Source organism: Moschus berezovskii, chromosome 1 (assembly GCF_049115385.1).
Source record: "Moschus berezovskii isolate FMDL1 chromosome 1, NW_MosBer_1.0, whole genome shotgun sequence".
Lineage (NCBI taxonomy): Eukaryota > Metazoa > Chordata > Mammalia > Artiodactyla > Moschidae > Moschus > Moschus berezovskii.
The window spans coordinates 161,853,391-161,870,388 of NC_142460.1; the positions used below are offsets into that span (position 1 = coordinate 161,853,391).

General features: G+C 41.2%; 1 protein-coding gene across 1 annotated transcript in view; it reads left to right on the forward strand.

Annotated features, from left to right (window-relative positions):
* Window positions 1-2,058: 2,058 nt before the first annotated feature.
* MRPL3 (mitochondrial ribosomal protein L3) overlaps window positions 2,059-16,998 on the forward strand; it is a 64,436-nt gene continuing 49,496 nt past the window's right edge. The window contains exons 1-4 of the mRNA XM_055413737.2: window positions 2,059-2,313; window positions 3,321-3,505; window positions 4,509-4,600; window positions 6,930-7,028. Of these exons, the coding sequence (XP_055269712.1) occupies window positions 2,222-2,313; window positions 3,321-3,505; window positions 4,509-4,600; window positions 6,930-7,028 (468 nt within the window). The 5' untranslated portion in view covers window positions 2,059-2,221. The remainder of the gene's footprint in view (window positions 2,314-3,320; window positions 3,506-4,508; window positions 4,601-6,929; window positions 7,029-16,998) is intronic.

A 16,998-nucleotide genomic window follows, 5' to 3' on the forward strand; every position in this document is an offset into this window, starting at 1 on the left:
TTCCAAGGAGTAAGCGTCTTTTAATTTCATGGCTGCAATCAGCATCTGCAGTGATTTTGGAGTCCAAAAAAAAACAAAGTCTGACACTGTTTCCACTGTTTCCCCTTCTATTTCCCATGAAGTGATGGGACCAGATGCCATGATCTTTGTTTTCTGAGTGTTGAGCTTCAAGCCAACCTTTTCACTCTCCTCTTTCACTTTCATCAAGAGACTTTTGAGTTCCTCTTCACTTTCTGCCATAAAGGTGGTGTCATCTGCATATCTGAGGTTATTGATATTTCTCCCAGCAATCTTGATTCCAGCTTGTGCTTCTTCCAGCCCAGCGTTCCTCATGATGTACTCTGCATATAAGTTAAATAAGCCGGGTGACAGTATACAACCTTGACGTACTCCTTTTCCTATTTGGAACCAGTCTGTTGTTCCAAATCCAATTCTAGCTGTTGCTTCCTGACCTGCATACAGGTTTCTCAAGAGGCAGGTCAGGTGGTCTGGGATTCCCATCTCTTTCAGAATGTTCCACAGTTTATTGTGATCCACACAGTCAAAGGCTTTGGCATAGTCAATGAAGCAGAAATAGATGTTTTTCTGGAACTTTCTTGCTTTCTCCTTGATTCAGCGGATGTTGGCAATTTGATCTCTGGTGCCCCTGCCTTTTCTAAAGCCTGCTTGAACATCTGGAATTTCACGGTTCACATATTGCTGAAGTCTGGCTTGGAGAATTTTGAGCATGACTTTACTAAATTGTGTGATATAAGTGCAATTGTGCAGTCCTTTGAGCGTTATTTGGCATTTCCTTTCTTTGGGATTGGAATGAAGACTGACCTTTTCTAGTCCTGTGGCCACTGCTGAGTTTTCCAAATTTGCTGGCATATTGTGAAATAGCTTAAGTCTTTTTATTTCTGAATTTCTACAAGCACTCATCTGATAAAGAATGAAACAAAGTAATAGAATGAAAACCCAAGATCACACATGGTGATTAGGCTGACTCTGGAACCCAGGACAAGGGTTTATTTGTACCTAAAGTATATTAGGAATAAATGATTGTGCAAAATAATTTAGTAATCATTTACTCTCTCCGGGAGTTTCTCCTGGTCAGGAACCCATGAGTTTCTTGGCTGGGTAGTTCAGGCTCAGTCTTTCATGATTGCAGTCATTGGAAATGTTGCCTGGAACCAGAGGAATCCCTTTCTAAGTAGTTAATTCCTAGTTGGAAAGATAGTTCCTCTTCACATGTGCCCCTCCACAGGGATGTTCGAGTGCCTACAGGACAAGACTGCTGGCTTCCCTCATAGAGAGCCGTCCAAGAGCCCAAGACACACTAACAATACCTTTTATGATCCAACCCTGGAAGTCATGCCACATCAACTTGGCCATAGTCTACTAGCGCATGTCAGTCCTGTTTTAATACCAATTCTTCCATCTGTTTTGGACCAGCACTGTCTATATTCCTTCATTTGTAATATAAAAGTAACGACCTTCTTTCAGGGATGTTTTGAACATAACCCAATATAAGAATATCAAGAGCTTCTTAGTACAATGAGCTGTCCCACAACGGGCACTACTTAGAAGTGGCTTCGCTTCCTTAAGAAGCCTGTCCCTAGTTTGCCTCATTCTCCTAAAGTTTAAAGTCCAAGCGTCAGGGTTTTTTTTCCACCCCATGGAGAGCCAGATCCCACCCACCCCACCCTACTCAGAGCCAGTTCAGTTCAGTTCAGTCGCTCAGTCATGTCCGACTCTCTGCGACCCCATGAATCGCAGCACGCCAGGCCTCCCTGTCCATCACCAACTCCCGGAGTTCACTCAAACTCATGTCCATCCAGTCGCTGATGCCATCCAGCCATCTCATTCTCTGTCGTCCCCGTCTCCTCCCGCCCCCAATCCCTCCCAGCATCAGAGTCTTTTCCATGAGTCAACTCCTCGCATGAGGTGGCCAAAGTATTGGAGTTTCAGCTTTAGTATCCGTCCTTCCAATGAACCAAAGTTAGGACTATTCCGGAGGCGGAACTCTAGTTCTTAGAGCCGATCCCGGCACCGGCGAGCTTTGCGAGAGGACCGGAAATGGCTCCTGCAGTTCTTTTTCGTCCGGGAAGGCAGTGCGGAAGGCTGCGGGACAGCGCCGGACGGTTCACAGGACCGGGACACGGTCGCTGCGGCGCCCTGAAAGCCAAGCCGAGCGGCAGGGAGCCCGAAGGTGAAGGGGCTGCGCTCTCCCAGCCTCACCATGCCCAGTTGGAGGCTGCTGGCTTGGGCCGGCGCCCGGGTGCTGGACCGCGGCACGGGTGGCCTGGGCATTGCCCTGGGCTCGGGAAACAGGTGGGTGCTGGGGAGAGACGAGCGTGGCGGGTGATCCTTGCACTAGCGGCCACGGGCTGTGACCTGGCCCGACCCAGGGTAGGAGGGAGCTCCGTCCAGGCCTGAGGAGTTAAGAATCTACTCAAAGGCCGTGCCCTTTGAAGGGTTGAAGGGGTAGGTTTTTTTATTTTCAATGCTGATGAGCCAGCGACTGGCAGCAAGAAGTACCAACAGCAATAATATTATCTTCCAGTTAGTGAGCGTTTACTGTATAATAAATGTTGTTAGAAACATTATACGCCTTGGCTCATGTAGACTCATGAGAGCTGTTATCATCCATTTTACAGATACCACCATTATTCCGTCCTATCATTATTCAGTTTTACAAATAAAAGAGTCTTAGAGACAAGCGATTTGCCCAAGGTCACTTAAGCAGTAAGTGCAGAATTGAGGCTCTAGCCTGGATATATCTTCCTGTCTACAAAAGAGATAGACCTCAGAAAGCTTTACTTCTTTCTGACCCTCCTCTCAAGAATTACACACCTCTTTCCTGACCTCCATCCCCTAAAGCCTTTCTTGTGTGTTCAGCTAGTCAGGTCTTTTATGGATTTTCAGAGTTTGCACACTCCATTTTTTCACCATTCTGAGCCTAGGCCATGTCATTACAGATAAGAGGTGAGTTTATCAGAAAAATATCAGTAAGGCCACATTCTGTCACCACTACTAGATGTAAACTGTTACGGTAAATGTTCAAATGGACCTGTGACTTCTCTTGTCCACATAGGACTACCCTGTTGGAAATCTGTTTATCCCAGAGGAGAAAGGGAGAACTTTTCCTCCAGGATATTTATTAATGGTTAAAATATGAGCCCCATTATTTTCATGAGGAACGTCAGTGAAAAAAAACTGAAACAGGATGCAGACCTTTCCCTAAGGCCCTGACTATACTTTCCAGCTGATATAACCTCCTGTACATTTAACGGGGAAACTTTTGAATTGTGCTTTGTTCTCTAATTTTCTTTTTGCAGAACAGACATCTGGGTTTTGGTTAGAAGTCTCCATGGCAAGAGTGGTACTTGGTGGGATGAGCATCTTTCTGAAGAGAATGTTTCCTTTGTTAAGCAATTGGTCTCTGATGAAAATAAAGCCCAATTAGCAAGTAAACTCTGTCCTCTGAAAGATGAGCCGTGGCCTATACATCCTTGGGAACCAGGTGGTTATTTTGTGAATGTTGTGTTGTCATTGCCTGATTACTGCCTGACTGGCACATTTAAGTCATAGTGACTTCTGGATAAATTTGTCATCTCTGTTTTTCATGATATAACTGTGTCTGTTTCATTGTGGTTTGGTTTGCAAGTATATTTACATTATCCTAGTCTATTGTTAGTGAATGTCTGATGATCATCAAAACTTCCTCAAGAAACTGCATAGTAGGTGAAAAGAGAATCATTCTGCAAATGTTTTCTTATTTTCTTCAGATAAAAAATAAAATAGAAAAGCTGGAAGAGTGTGGTGAACTAAAATGTATCACTCAGAGATTTGCGTTTGAGGTGTTCTGGCACTCAATACCTGCCAAGCATAACCCCAGAATCAGCTGTTAGTGCCAGACAGAGTGCTACATCCATCTGTGGCCAGACCAAAAAGCATAAGACCTTTCCTGTTGAGGTTGTTGTCTTTGATTGCAGGTTATTGTGGCTGTCAAATTGTTTAATGACTAGACATCTTAGTGGAGCAACTTCATCAATTTATACAACAAACTGAGTGTCATGGTAGATGCTAAGATTTTTTGCCACATAACCACATATGTCATCTCTGTAACTCCGGCTAACTTCTTAGAGTTTGAGTACTAGATATTTCCTGATTAATGAGGTTGCTTATGAATTGATACTAGGAAAGCAAGGCATAAAGGTGGATTTATCATGCTCTCTATTAATTACCACTATTCTAAATACTAGAATATATCACTTTAACTGTTTATTTTGTATAGTTCTCTTATATTTTTTATTTTACAGAGATATATTGAGTAATACTATGTCAGGCATGGTTGAAGTCACTTATATCTGAAAGGAACAGTTGTATTTTACTCTATGGATATATCAGCATGATTGTTATCTGCCTACTCCTTATATGAAACCAAAATTTAGGAAATCCTATAGTATCAAGTTGACAAATGTTGAAAAAAACTGTGTGAATACTGATTTGTCTTTAATTGCCAGGTTCTTCTAGAGTGGGCCTTATTGCACTGAAGCTAGGCATGATGCCTTTATGGACCAAAGATGGTAAGAAGCATGTAGTCACATTACTTCAGGTGAGAAAGAAATAGAAAATAATAGGAAATCTGTTGTGTGTGCTGAGATCTATTTGTGCAAACCTGTTGCACAATAGACAATATTTGTATCCTGAAACATGTGAAGAAGAGGTAGAATGGAGCATAAATTCTGTGAAAGAGGTTTACTTCTGAGGATGTCAGTGAATGTTCTTACTCATGCCTGAGTGGTGGCTTTCATGATACTGGTGTTGGGATAACTGGAGCAATATATTAAAAAAAAAAATTTTTTTTTTCCCGTGGTCATGTATGGGTGTGAGAGTTGGACTGTGAAGAAAGCTGATCGCCGAAGAATTGATGCTTTTGAACTGTGGTGTTGGAGAAGACTCTTGAGAGTCCCTTGTACTGCAAGGAGATCCAACCAGTCCATTCTAAAGGAGATCAATCCTGGGTGTTCATTGGAAGGACTGATGCTAAAGCTGAAACTCCAGTACTTTGGCCACCTGATGCGACGAGTTGACTCACTGGAAAAGACTCTGATGCTGGGAAAGGTTGGGGGCGGGAGGAGAAGGGGAAGACAGAGAATGAGATGGCTGGATGGCATCACCGACTCTGTGGACATGAGTTTGAGTGAACTCCGGGAGTTGGTGATGGACAGGGAGGCCTGGCGTGCTGTGATTCATGGGGTCCGCGGAGAGTCGGACATGACTGAGCGACTGAACTGAACTGAACTTCCTACAGATCTACTAGTTTAACTCACAGTCAGAAAAAAGTCTCAGACCCATCTTATTTTCATTTATGCAGTTCTTTTAACTCCAATTTGTAATTTTGATCTCTTTACTAACTCAGATTGTAACCCTTACCTGGAAAAGCAGCATTTTGTTGTCTGAAATAAGGTTAATTGTTAAGAATGTAGGCCCTGGAACCTGAATATCTTATATCTCGGTTATGCCATTTCCTAGCTATGTTCTTTGAAGCACTGCCTCATCTGTAAAAGATAGGATTTTATTCTTCAGGAGAAATCACTATGACCTCCCTCAGAGGGTTACTATGAAGCTTGCACAAGATGATAAATGTCAGGCACTTAAAATTTAAAACAATGTTCAATGTCCAGCATTAGCTGTTGTTGTCTTTATCATTATTATAAAAATCACTGGTAATTTGAGACCATCATTCTCCAGATCACTTTGAACAGCTCACTTCCTCTTTGGAGTTAAGCCTTGGACAAGCAATTAGGCAAGCGATGGAGATTAAAGTGAGAGCCCATACATGGAAGTGCTTCCGGTACTGTCAGGCACAGATGGCCTGCAAGCCCTTAGTAAGAGTTTACTGACTCTGAATGATTGTGGAAAGAATTATATTAATAGTTTCTAGAACTCTACAGAACTTTGGGAACTTTCAGGAATGATGGGTGGGATTGTAAATTGGAACAACTCCTTCAGGAAATAGCTTAGTGTTAGGGAAAGTTGAGGTAGGTGAACCTGTGGTCTTCCAGTTTCACTCCTGAGTCTTACTAGAAAACTCACACAGATGAGTTATAGCAGCATTACTCTTTATACTCCAAAAGTGGAAATAACTCATGTTTCCATCGTGGTAGAATGGATAAAGAAATCATGGTATATTTACATGATAAAGTGCTGGGTGGCAGTGAAAATGCACAGAATGGAGCTGCAAGAAGCATTGTGGGTGAACCTTACCAATAGAATCTTGAGCAAAAGCAGGAAAATCTGGAGGAGTCTATGTGGTCTGATTCCACTTACATGAAGTTTCAACAGATAGCATTAAACTACAGGATTAAGCAGTGCTTTCAAAGGTAGTAATTATAATGAAAAGTTCAATAAATGATTACCACAGTGTCAAGAGGGATGGTTATTTATTTGAAGGGCAGTGCTTCTCAAAATTTTCTGTACCTCAGAATCACCTGGGGAGGCTCAGAAAACATAGGTTCTGTTTTAGTAGGTTCTGGCAGGGGCCTGAGACCCTTCATTTTCACACAGTTCCCAGGAGATGCTGGTGCTGCTTGTCTGGGGACCACACTTTGAGAACCACTGCTCAAGGGGTAGAAAGGACAGGGAGGAATGGGTGTGAGGTGGGGATTGGGGAGAGACACAGGTTTGGGGGATTTTTGATATGGGTAGTGGTTATATGCATATTTTCTTTGGAAATACTCCATTTTGTTGTATATTTGTGTTTTATGCACATTGTGTACTGTGGTTAATGGTTTTTTTAGATTGTGATTGGTTTTAAAGGGATGAAGAGATCAGAAACTTTAGAGAATTCCTAACTGTCCTAGGGACTCAGTGTGGCTGGTATGTAATATTAACATGTATTCCAGCACGTTGATTTTTTGTGTGTGTTTTTTGTTTTTTAGGTACAAGACTGTCATGTCCTAAAATATACTCCAAAGGAAAATCATAATGGAAAAATGGCAGCCCTGACTGTAGGAGGAAAAACTGTGTCACGTTTCCATGTAAGGATGCATTTTCGTTCCTAGAATACTGCATTTCATTAGCTTTAGATGAATTCTTTGAAATTCTGAATTAAGTTTTGAGGATATCCCATAGTCATAAACTTGTCCTGAAGATAAACTGTGGACCTGGGGGAAGACAGTCTGATAGAGGGGCATCCCTAATGGCTCAGACGGTAAAGAATCTGCCTGCGGTGTCGGAGACCTGGATTCAGTCCCTGGGTTGGGAAGATCCCCTGGAGAAGGGAATGGCAACCCACTCCAGTATTCTTGCCTGGAGAATTCTATAGACAGAGAAGCCAAGGAGAGACAAGAAGGCCTTCTTCAATGAATAGGGTATAAAAATAGAGGAAAACAACAGAAGGAGAAAGACTAGAGATCTGTTCTGGAAAATTGTAAATATCAAGGGAACATTTCACCCAAAGATGGGCACGATAAAGGACAGATGTGGTAGAGATCTAGTAGATCCGAAGAGATCAAGAAGAGATGGAAAGAACACATGGAAGGACTGTACAAAAAAGATCTTAATGAACTGAATCACTAGTTCATGCTACCCAGAGCTAGGCATTCTGGAGTGTGAAGTCAAGTGGACCTTAGGAAGCACTGCTGTGAATAAAGCTAGTGGATGCAATGGAATTCCAGTAGAGCTGTTCAAAACCCTAAAGGATGATGCCATCAAAGTGTTGCACTGAACATGTCGGCAAATCTGGAAGACCTAGCAGTGGCCACAGGACTGGAAAAGGTCAGTCCTCACCCCAATTCCCAAGAAGAGATGGGACTAAAGCATGTTTAGTACTTTAGTACTAAAGTATGTTCTAACCATCTGACAAGTCCACTCATCTCCCATGCTAGTAAGGTCATGCTTAAAATCTTGCATGCTAGGCTTTAGCATTATGCGAACCAAGAACTTCCAGACGTCCAGGCTGGGTTTAGAAAAGGCAGGGGAACCAGAGATCAAATTGCCAACATTTGCTGGATCATAGAGAAAGCAAGGGAATTCCAGAAAAACATCTGCTCTGTTTCATTAACTTCGCTAAAGCCTTTGACTGTGTGAATCATAACAAACTGTGGAAAACTCTTAAAGAGATGGGAATACTAGACCATCTTACCTGTCTCCTGAGAGATCTGTATGCAGGTCAGGAGCAACAGTTAGAATCCTGTATGGAACAACTGATTGGCTCAGGATTGAGGAAGGAGTACAACAGGGCTGTCTGCTATCACCCTGTTTATTTAACTTATACACTGAGCACACCATGAGAAATGCCGGGCTGGATGAGTTACAAGCTGGAATCAAGACAGGCAGGAGAAACATCAGCGACCTCAGATATGCAGATGATACCACTCTAATGGCAGAAAGTGAAGAGGAACTAAAGAGCCTCTTGATGAGGGTGAAGGAGGAGTGTGAAAGAGCTGGCTTAAACTAAATATTAGGGAAAAAACACACTAAGATCTTGGCATCAACCCCATTCAGTCCAGTTCAGTTCAGTTCAGTCTCTCAGTCGTGTCTGACTTTCTGCAACCCCATGAATCACAGCACTCCAGGCCTCCCTGTCCATCACCAACTCCCAGAGTTCACTCAAACTCATGTCCATCGAGTCAGAGATGCCATCCAGCCATCTCATTCTCTGTCGTCCCCTTCTTCTCCCACCCCCAACCTTTCCCAGCATCAGAGTCTTTTCCAATGAGTCAGCTCTTCACATGAGGTGGCCAAAGTATTGGAGTTTCAGCTTTAGCATCAGTTCTTCCAATGAACACCATGGACTGATCTCCTTAGGGGGAAAAGTGGAAGTAGTGGCAGATTTCCTCTTCTTAGGCTCTAAAGTCACTGTGGATGGTGACGGCAGCCATGAAATCAAAAGACATTTGCTTCTTGGCAGGAAAACTATGACAAATCTAGGCAGTGTGCTGAAAAGCCAAAAAATTACTGTGCTGACAAAGATTAGTATATCAAGGCTACAGTCTTTCCACTGGTCACATGTGGTTGTGAGAGCTGGACCATAAAGAAGACAGAGCAGCAGAGAATTGATGCCTTCAAACTGTGATCTGGAGAAGACTCCTGAGAGTTCCTTGGACAGCGAGGAGATCAAACCAGTCAATCTTAAGGGCAATCAACCCTGAATACTCATTGCAAGGACTGATGCTAAAGCTGAAGCAACAGTATTTCGCCACCTGATGCAAAGAGCTGACTCATTGGAAAAGACTGATGCTGGGAAAGATTGAAGACAGGAGGGGAAGGGGATAACAGAGGATAAGATGGTTGGATGGCATCACCAATTCAATGGACATGAGTTTGAGCAAGCTTTGCGAGATGGTGAAGGACAGGGAAACTTGGTATGCTGCAATCCGTGGGATAACAAAGAGTCAGACATGACTGAGCGACTGAACAATTCCCAAGTAGAATGCTGAGTTTGTAGTTTAAATGTGAAAACATCTGCACAGTTAGTGTTTTGGAGTCTTTGGATGACTAAATGCAGAGAATACCGTTTAAGAAATGGTGATGATTTTCACTAATGGCTGCTGAATGTCTTTATGTTTACTAAAATATTGCTTGTCTCTAGACTAATTTCTTTTTTATTATAAATTTTTTATGAAGTGAACATGAATGGAAATTGGGAGATAACCTGTGCTATGCAACTGTCAAAACTAGCAAGTGTTTATCATTTACCTTTTATTTCCTTGTCATAGTTAATTTTTTATTTAAAAGTTTTAATTTTCTTTTTTTTTAATTTTTTAATTTATTTCTGCTGTGCTGGGTCTTCGTGGCTGTGCAGGCTTTTCTCTAGTTGCAGTGCGCAGGCTTCTCATTGCAGTGGTTTCTTTTGTTGCAGAGCATGGGCCCTGGGGCACGCAGTCTTTAGTAGTTCCGGCTCCCGGGCTCTTGGGTGCAGGCTCAATAGTTGTGGCCCACGGGCTTAGTTGCTCCTTGGCATATGGGATCTTCCTGGATCAGGGATCAAACCCTTGTCTCCTGCATTGGTAGGAGGATTCTTCACCACTGAGCTACCAGGGAAGCCCCATAGTTAACTTTTCAGTACTTGTTACATGCTGAGTATTTAGGCATAAATCTTTTACATTTATTAACCAATGAACTTTTTCAGACTCTAATAAGGATAAGTAACTCCCTCAGGGACACCCACTGATAAGAGGTAGACAGTCAGACTCCAAAAGCCTTACTTTCTTAATTGTCTCTTGATATCCACCCTTTGGAAACATACAGGGAAGGTGGACTAATAAATCAGCCATCTCAATACGGTATTGTAAATGCAGCAAGCACATTGGCCAGTTCTGCTTGTGGAAATCTTAGGAGGTTTCACAGGGAGGAGACCAGAAAGAAGGGCGGGTATTAAAGGTATGCCAGGGGGAGTGGGCTTTACAGAAGCAGACCTGTGGAGGAGGATTGCTGCCTGGGAGGAGAAGGGCAGTGTGTCTGGATCTTAATGTGTGGTGGGGCCGGTGGGAGATTGTGATAAAGGTGTGAAAGGTGGGGCTGTCAGGATGGAGTTTAGACTTTCTGAATTCTTTAACCAGAAAGTGAAAGATAGTGTTAGTTACTCAAGCTTGTTGACTCTTCGTAACTTATGGACTGTAGCCCACCATCCATGTAATTCTCCAGGCAAGAATACTGGCTTGGGTTGCCATTCCCTTCTCCAGGGGATCTTCCCAACTCAGGGACAGAACCTGAGTTTCTTTCATTGCAGGCAGATTCTTTACTGTCTGAGCCATTACTACTCACTATTTTAACCAGGGCAGTAGTCAGATTAGTCAAAGCTATGGTTTTTCCAGTAGTCATGTATGGATGTGATGTGAGAGTTGGACTATAAAGAAAGCTGAGTGCTGAAGAGTTGATACTTTTGAACTGTGGTGTTGGAGAAGACTCTTGAGAGTCCCTTGGACTGCATGGAGATCCAACCAGTCCATCCTAAAAGAAATCAGTCCTGAATATTCATTGGAAGGACTGATGCTGAACCTGAAACTCCAATACTTTAAAGGCCACCTGATGTGAAGAACTGACTGATTTGAAAAGACCCAGATGCTGAGAAAGATTGAAGGCAGGAGGAGAAGGGGATGACAGAGGATGAGATGGCTGGATGGCATCACCGACTCAATGGACATGAGTCAACTCCAGGAGTTGGTGATGGACAGGGAGGCCTTGTGTGCTATAGTCCATGGGGTCGCAAAGAGTCCGACGTCTGAGCAACTGAACTGAACTGTAGTCATATTGTTATCATGGTTAACTAAATGAGAAAATCCCCCATGCTGGGAGGACATTTAAGGGGTGAGCCCTCTGGGAGAGTTGATAAAAGTCTTTTGCCCTGGAGCAGTTGCTCTGGGCTTGGGAGAGGCAAGCATTGAAAAAGACCAGGTGAGGATGAGCTGGTGGGATAGGACCCAGCAGGTCAGTGCTGATGCTGTGACCTGGGACAGAGACAAGGAACAGATTGCTTTGGAGGAAAGATGTAAAGTTTACAGAAAAGGCAGGTGGAACTGTCCTATAGGTAATGGGGTATGTGTGCTAAGTCACTTCAGTTATGTTTGACTCTGTGACCCCACGGACTACAGCCCATCAGTGTCCTCTGTCCATGGGGATTCTCAGGCAAGAATACTGGGAGTGGGTTGTCGTGACTGCTCCAGGAGATCTCCCAGACCCAGGGATAGAATCTTTTATGTCTCTTGCATTGGCAGGCAGATTCTTTACCACTAGCGCCACATGGGATATACTGATCAGTAAATTGGCAGTGGTTGAAGTACTGTGGTTAACTGGCCTGTCATCAGCAGCAGCATAAGTATTAGAGGACTTATTTTTGCATGTTATGGTAGTATGCTTAGCTTATTTTTCATTAAGACTCCATAGTAATATCTGCTACTCTTGACAGTTTATTGACTAATAATTATGGGGTTCAGATAAGGTAGTTAAAAGTACAATGTGATATTTTTGGAAACTTTTTTTTTTAACGTCAAATGTTTGAATTTTTAAGTGTAAATATTTGCCAGACCTCTTGTGAATCATATGAACAATTCTTTAGTTTGCTAGATACCACTGTTTTCTAATTGATTATATTTCTGTTTTTGTTAGGACTAGCACTGTCATCTTTATTTCATTACCAATTTTGTAAATTTCTGGCTTTATAGCCTCCATATTTGTAAATCAGGTGTCATGTTGGGGTAATCCATTCTGCTGTAGCAGGTTTGTGAACGTATACCTCCTCAGGACTGTGAGACAGTGGGAAATGAGTGGGCATGGCATCAGAAGAGCTGAGTTCTGTTTCTGTGACTGCCATTAGCTCCTTCTCTCCACCTTTCAGAACATCCATTTTCTTACCCACCAAAACAAGCAATTGGACTTGATGGCCTCTGAATTCCCTCTCAGTTCTAGAAGTTTCACACTGATTCTCAAATACTTTAGTTTTTAACAAAAAACAAAAGTTCCCCTCCTACTTGCCAGCTCAATTTATTTATTTTCCTTAATGATGAATACAGTCTTACTGATAAAATCTTAATAACTAAACTATTAGAGAAATGTTAGTACTTCTATTTCTACTTTTGTACTTGAGACTGGTCTTCATACTGTAAATTTTATCTCTCCAGTGAATGTACAGCACAGCAGGATGCTGATTGGATGCTGATTCTTATACTGTGATAAATTTTAACCACATAACTGACATGAATTTTTTAAACTATTCACTACTGTGGTATAGGAAGTGCTTCAGAGGCCCATTTATTCTTCAAGATATTAATTTTCTAGGTCCAGAGGTCATATATTGCAATATTAAGAAATAAGTTTGTCTTTGAATGACCTTTTGTCAGAATAGGATGTGAAAATGAAGTTCTAGAATTCTTTAGAAGTAAATCTTTTTGGTTTAGAAAGAAAGATTTTTGAAATTCAATATATACAAACTTCAGACTTTCATTTGCACATTGAAACTGTAAGTAGATTGATTTTAGAGGGTCTGAGAGAGAGTGAGATCTATGAATATTAAATATTTTACCATTTTAAAATGAGTTGATTGAATCAGTTTTATTTACACTAAGGCTGGAATATTATTTTTCTTAATCTGTAAAGAATTTATGCCTCCAAGAAATTAGACTACTTGGCTTTTGCTATTTGTGTACCATATTATAAATAAAAACTGATGTGGTACATAATGTTTTTGAATAAGGAAGTTTAAGTGGCCTTACCAGTTGATTAAATCAATTCATACTTGGAGCAGAGAATTATTTTCATTGTGAGAAGGATAATTGAAGAGAACTCTGAGGAGGGAGAAAAAAATGCAACCTTGTAGATGGGATTATCCAAGTGTGACACTGCTGTCAGTCTTTTAAATTGCCTTTTGAAATCATTTATTTGGAAGTTAGAAAAAAAACCCTCTGTAACACTACTGTTGACTTCAGCTCAACTTGAACATTTGGTTTTTCTCAGGACAGATGCCTGATTAGTTTTATGACATTTTTATTTAGAAGAAAAAATTATTCAACATTAGTGAAATTGGAAGGTAATCAGGAAGCAAGCATTACCCTTGTCCTCATGTCTCAGTCTAGAGTTACTTAGTCAAGATGTTTATCCTGTCCATTTTGTATTACTAAAAAAAGTAAAAGATTTTTCTCATAAGCCTCCTGGAATACTTAAAAACTGATATTAATAAAATATGTTTTTTAAATTGCCAAGTAGAATATGTGAAGGTCAAATATGAAATTGAAATTCTGTTCTAAAATTTAATAAATCTGAATCTGATACATCAGGGAAATAATTTTAAGTATCCACATTTTCAGATATTTTACTGAAGTTAAATTGATCTAAAACACTGTTAGTTACAGATGTGCAACATAGTGATTCAGTATTTCTGTACATTACAAAATGATTCCAATGATCAGTATAGTTACCATCCATTGCCATTCAAACTTATTACAGTATTGGTGACTATATTCTCCATGCTATACAATTCATCCTCAAGACTCATTTATTTTGTAACTGCAAGTTTACCTCTTAACTGCCCTCACTAGGTCATTCATCCCCCAACCCCTCCCATCTGGCAACCACCTGTTTGTTCTCTGTGTCTTTGAGTCTGTTTCTGTTTTGTTACCTTCCATTCATTTGTTTTTTAGATTCTGCATATAAGTGAAATCATATGGTATTTGTCTTTTTCCATCTGGCTTGCTTCACTTTGCATAATATCCTCTAGACCCATCCATGTTGTTGCAAATCGCAAGATTTTGTTTTTTCATGGCTGATTAATATTCCATTTTGTATGTGTGTGTGTGTACACGTGTGCATGTGTACACAAATACACATCTTCTTTATCCATTCATCTGTTGACAGACACTTAGGTTGCTTTCATATCTTAGCTATTGTAAATAACGCTGTGGTGAAAATAGATGTGCATATATCTTTTCCTATTAGTGTTTTTGTTTTTTTAGAAGAATACCCAAAAATAGAGTAACTTAAATAATATGGTGTTTCTACTTTTAATTTATGGGGAACCTCCATGTTGTTTTCCATAGCAGCTGCACCAATTTATGTTCCCGTCAACAGTGCATGAGGGTTCCCTTTTCTCCACATCCTCTACAGAGCTTGTTTTTTTTTGTCTTTTTAATACTAGTCATTCTGACAGGGGGAGACAATATCTTCTGGTAGTTTTATTTGCATTTCCCTGATGAGTAATGTGTACATTTTTTTTCATGTGTCTTTTGGTCATCTGTGTGTCTTTGGAAAAATGACTATTCATGTCTACTGTTAATTTGTTAATCAGGTTGTGGGTTTCTTTTGCTATTGAGTTGTATAAATTCTTTGATATTTTGAATGTTGATCCCTTATCAGATTTATCTTTTGCAAATATCTTCTCCCATTCAGATTGGTGGTCTTCTTGTCTTGTTAATAGTTTTCTTCACTGTACAAAAAGTTTTTAGTGTGGTATAGTCCCATTTATTATTTTTGCTTTTGTTTCCCTTACTTGAGGAGACAGATCCAAAATAGCTTTGCATAAGATGACACCACCCTTATGGCAGAAAGTGAAGAGGAACTCAAAGGCCTCTTGATGGAAGTGAAAGAGGAGAGTGAAAAGGTTGGCTTGAAGCTCAACATTCAGAAAACGAAGATCATGGCATCTGGTCCCATCACTTCATGGGAATTAGATAGGGAAACAGTGGAAACAGTGTCAGACTTTATTTTTTTGGGCTCCAAAATCACTGCAGATGCTGATTGCAGCCATGAAATTAAAAGACGCTTACTCCTTGGAAGGAAAGTTATGACCAGCCTAGATAGTATATTAAAAAGCAGAGACATTACTTTGCCAACCAAGGTCCGTCTAGTCAAGGCAATGGTTTTTCCCGTGGTCATGTATGGAAGTGAGAGTTGGACTGTGAAGAAAGCTGATCGCTGAAGAATTGATGCTTTTGAACTGTGGTGCTGGAGAAGACTCTTGAGAGTCCCTTGGACTGCAAGGAGATCCAACCAGTCCATTCTAAAGGAGATCAATCCTGGGTGTTCATTGGAAGGACTGATGCTAAAGCTGAAACTGCAATACTTTGGCCACCTCATGCGACGAGTTGACTCACTGGAAAAGAGTCTGATGCTGGGAGGGATTGAGGGTAGGAGGAGATGGGGACGACAGAGAATGAGATGTCTGGATGGCATCACCAACTCGATGGACATGAGTTTGAGTGAACTCCGGGAGTTGGTGATGGACAGGGAGGCCTGGCGTGCTGTGGTTCATGGGGTCGCAAAGACATGACTGAGTGACTGAAGTGAAGATCTACGTTAAAGATCATGCTCCCTATGCTTTCTCTGGAGTTTTCTGGTTTTAGCTCTTACATTAAAGTCTTTAATTCATTTTGAGTTTATTTTTGGATATGATATGAGGAAGTGATCCAGTTTGATTCTTTTGCATGTAGCTGTCAAGTTTTCCCAACCACATTTGTTGAAGAGGCTATCTTTTCCCCTTTGTATTATCTTGCCTCTTTTGTCATAGATTAGTTGGCCATTTAACTATGGGTTTATTTCTGGGCTCTCTATCCTATTCTGTTGATCTATGTGTCTGTTTTTGTGCCAATACTACACTGTTTTGATTACCATAGCTTTGTATAGAGTTTAAAATAATACCTCCAGCTTTGTTCTTTCTAAAAATTGTTTTGTCTATTCTGGGTCTTTTGTATTTCCATATAAATTTTAGGATCTTTGTTTTGGGTCTGTGAACAAAGCCATAGGTATTTTGATAGAGATTACACGGAATCTTTACATTGCCTTGGGTTCAGTTCAGTTCAGTCGCTCAGGTGTGTTGGACTCTTTGCGACCCCATGGACAGCAGCACACCAGGCCTCCCTGTCCATCACCAATTCCTGGAGTTTACTCAAACTCATGTCCATTGAGTCGGTGATGCCATCTAACCATCTCATCCTCTGTCACCCCCTTCTCCTTCCACCCTCAATCTTTCCCAGCATCAGGGGCTTTTCAAATGAGTCAGCTCTTCACATCACGTGGCCAAAGTATTGGAGTTTCAACTTCAACATCACTCTTTCCAGTGAACACCCAGGACCGATCTCCTTAGGATGGACTGGTTGGATCTCCTTGCAGTCCAGGGGACTCTCAAGAGTCTTCTCCAACACCACAATTCAAAACATCAATTCTTAGCTTTCTTTACACTCTAACTCTCACATCCATGCATGACCAGTGGAAAAACCATGACCTTGACTAGACGGACCTTTGTTAGCAAAGTAATGTCTCTGCTTTTTAATATGCTGTCTAGGTTGGTCATAACTTTCCTTCCAAGGAGTAAGCATCTTTTAATTTCCTGGCTGCAGTCACCATCTGCAGTGATTTTAGAGCCCCCAAAAATAAACTCAGCCACTGTTTCCCCATCTATTTTCGGTGAAGTGATGGGACCAGATGCCGTGATCTTAGTTTTCTGAATGTTGAGCTTCAAGCCAACTTTTTCACTCTCCTCTTTCACTTTCATCAAGAGGCTTTTTAGTTCTTCTTCAC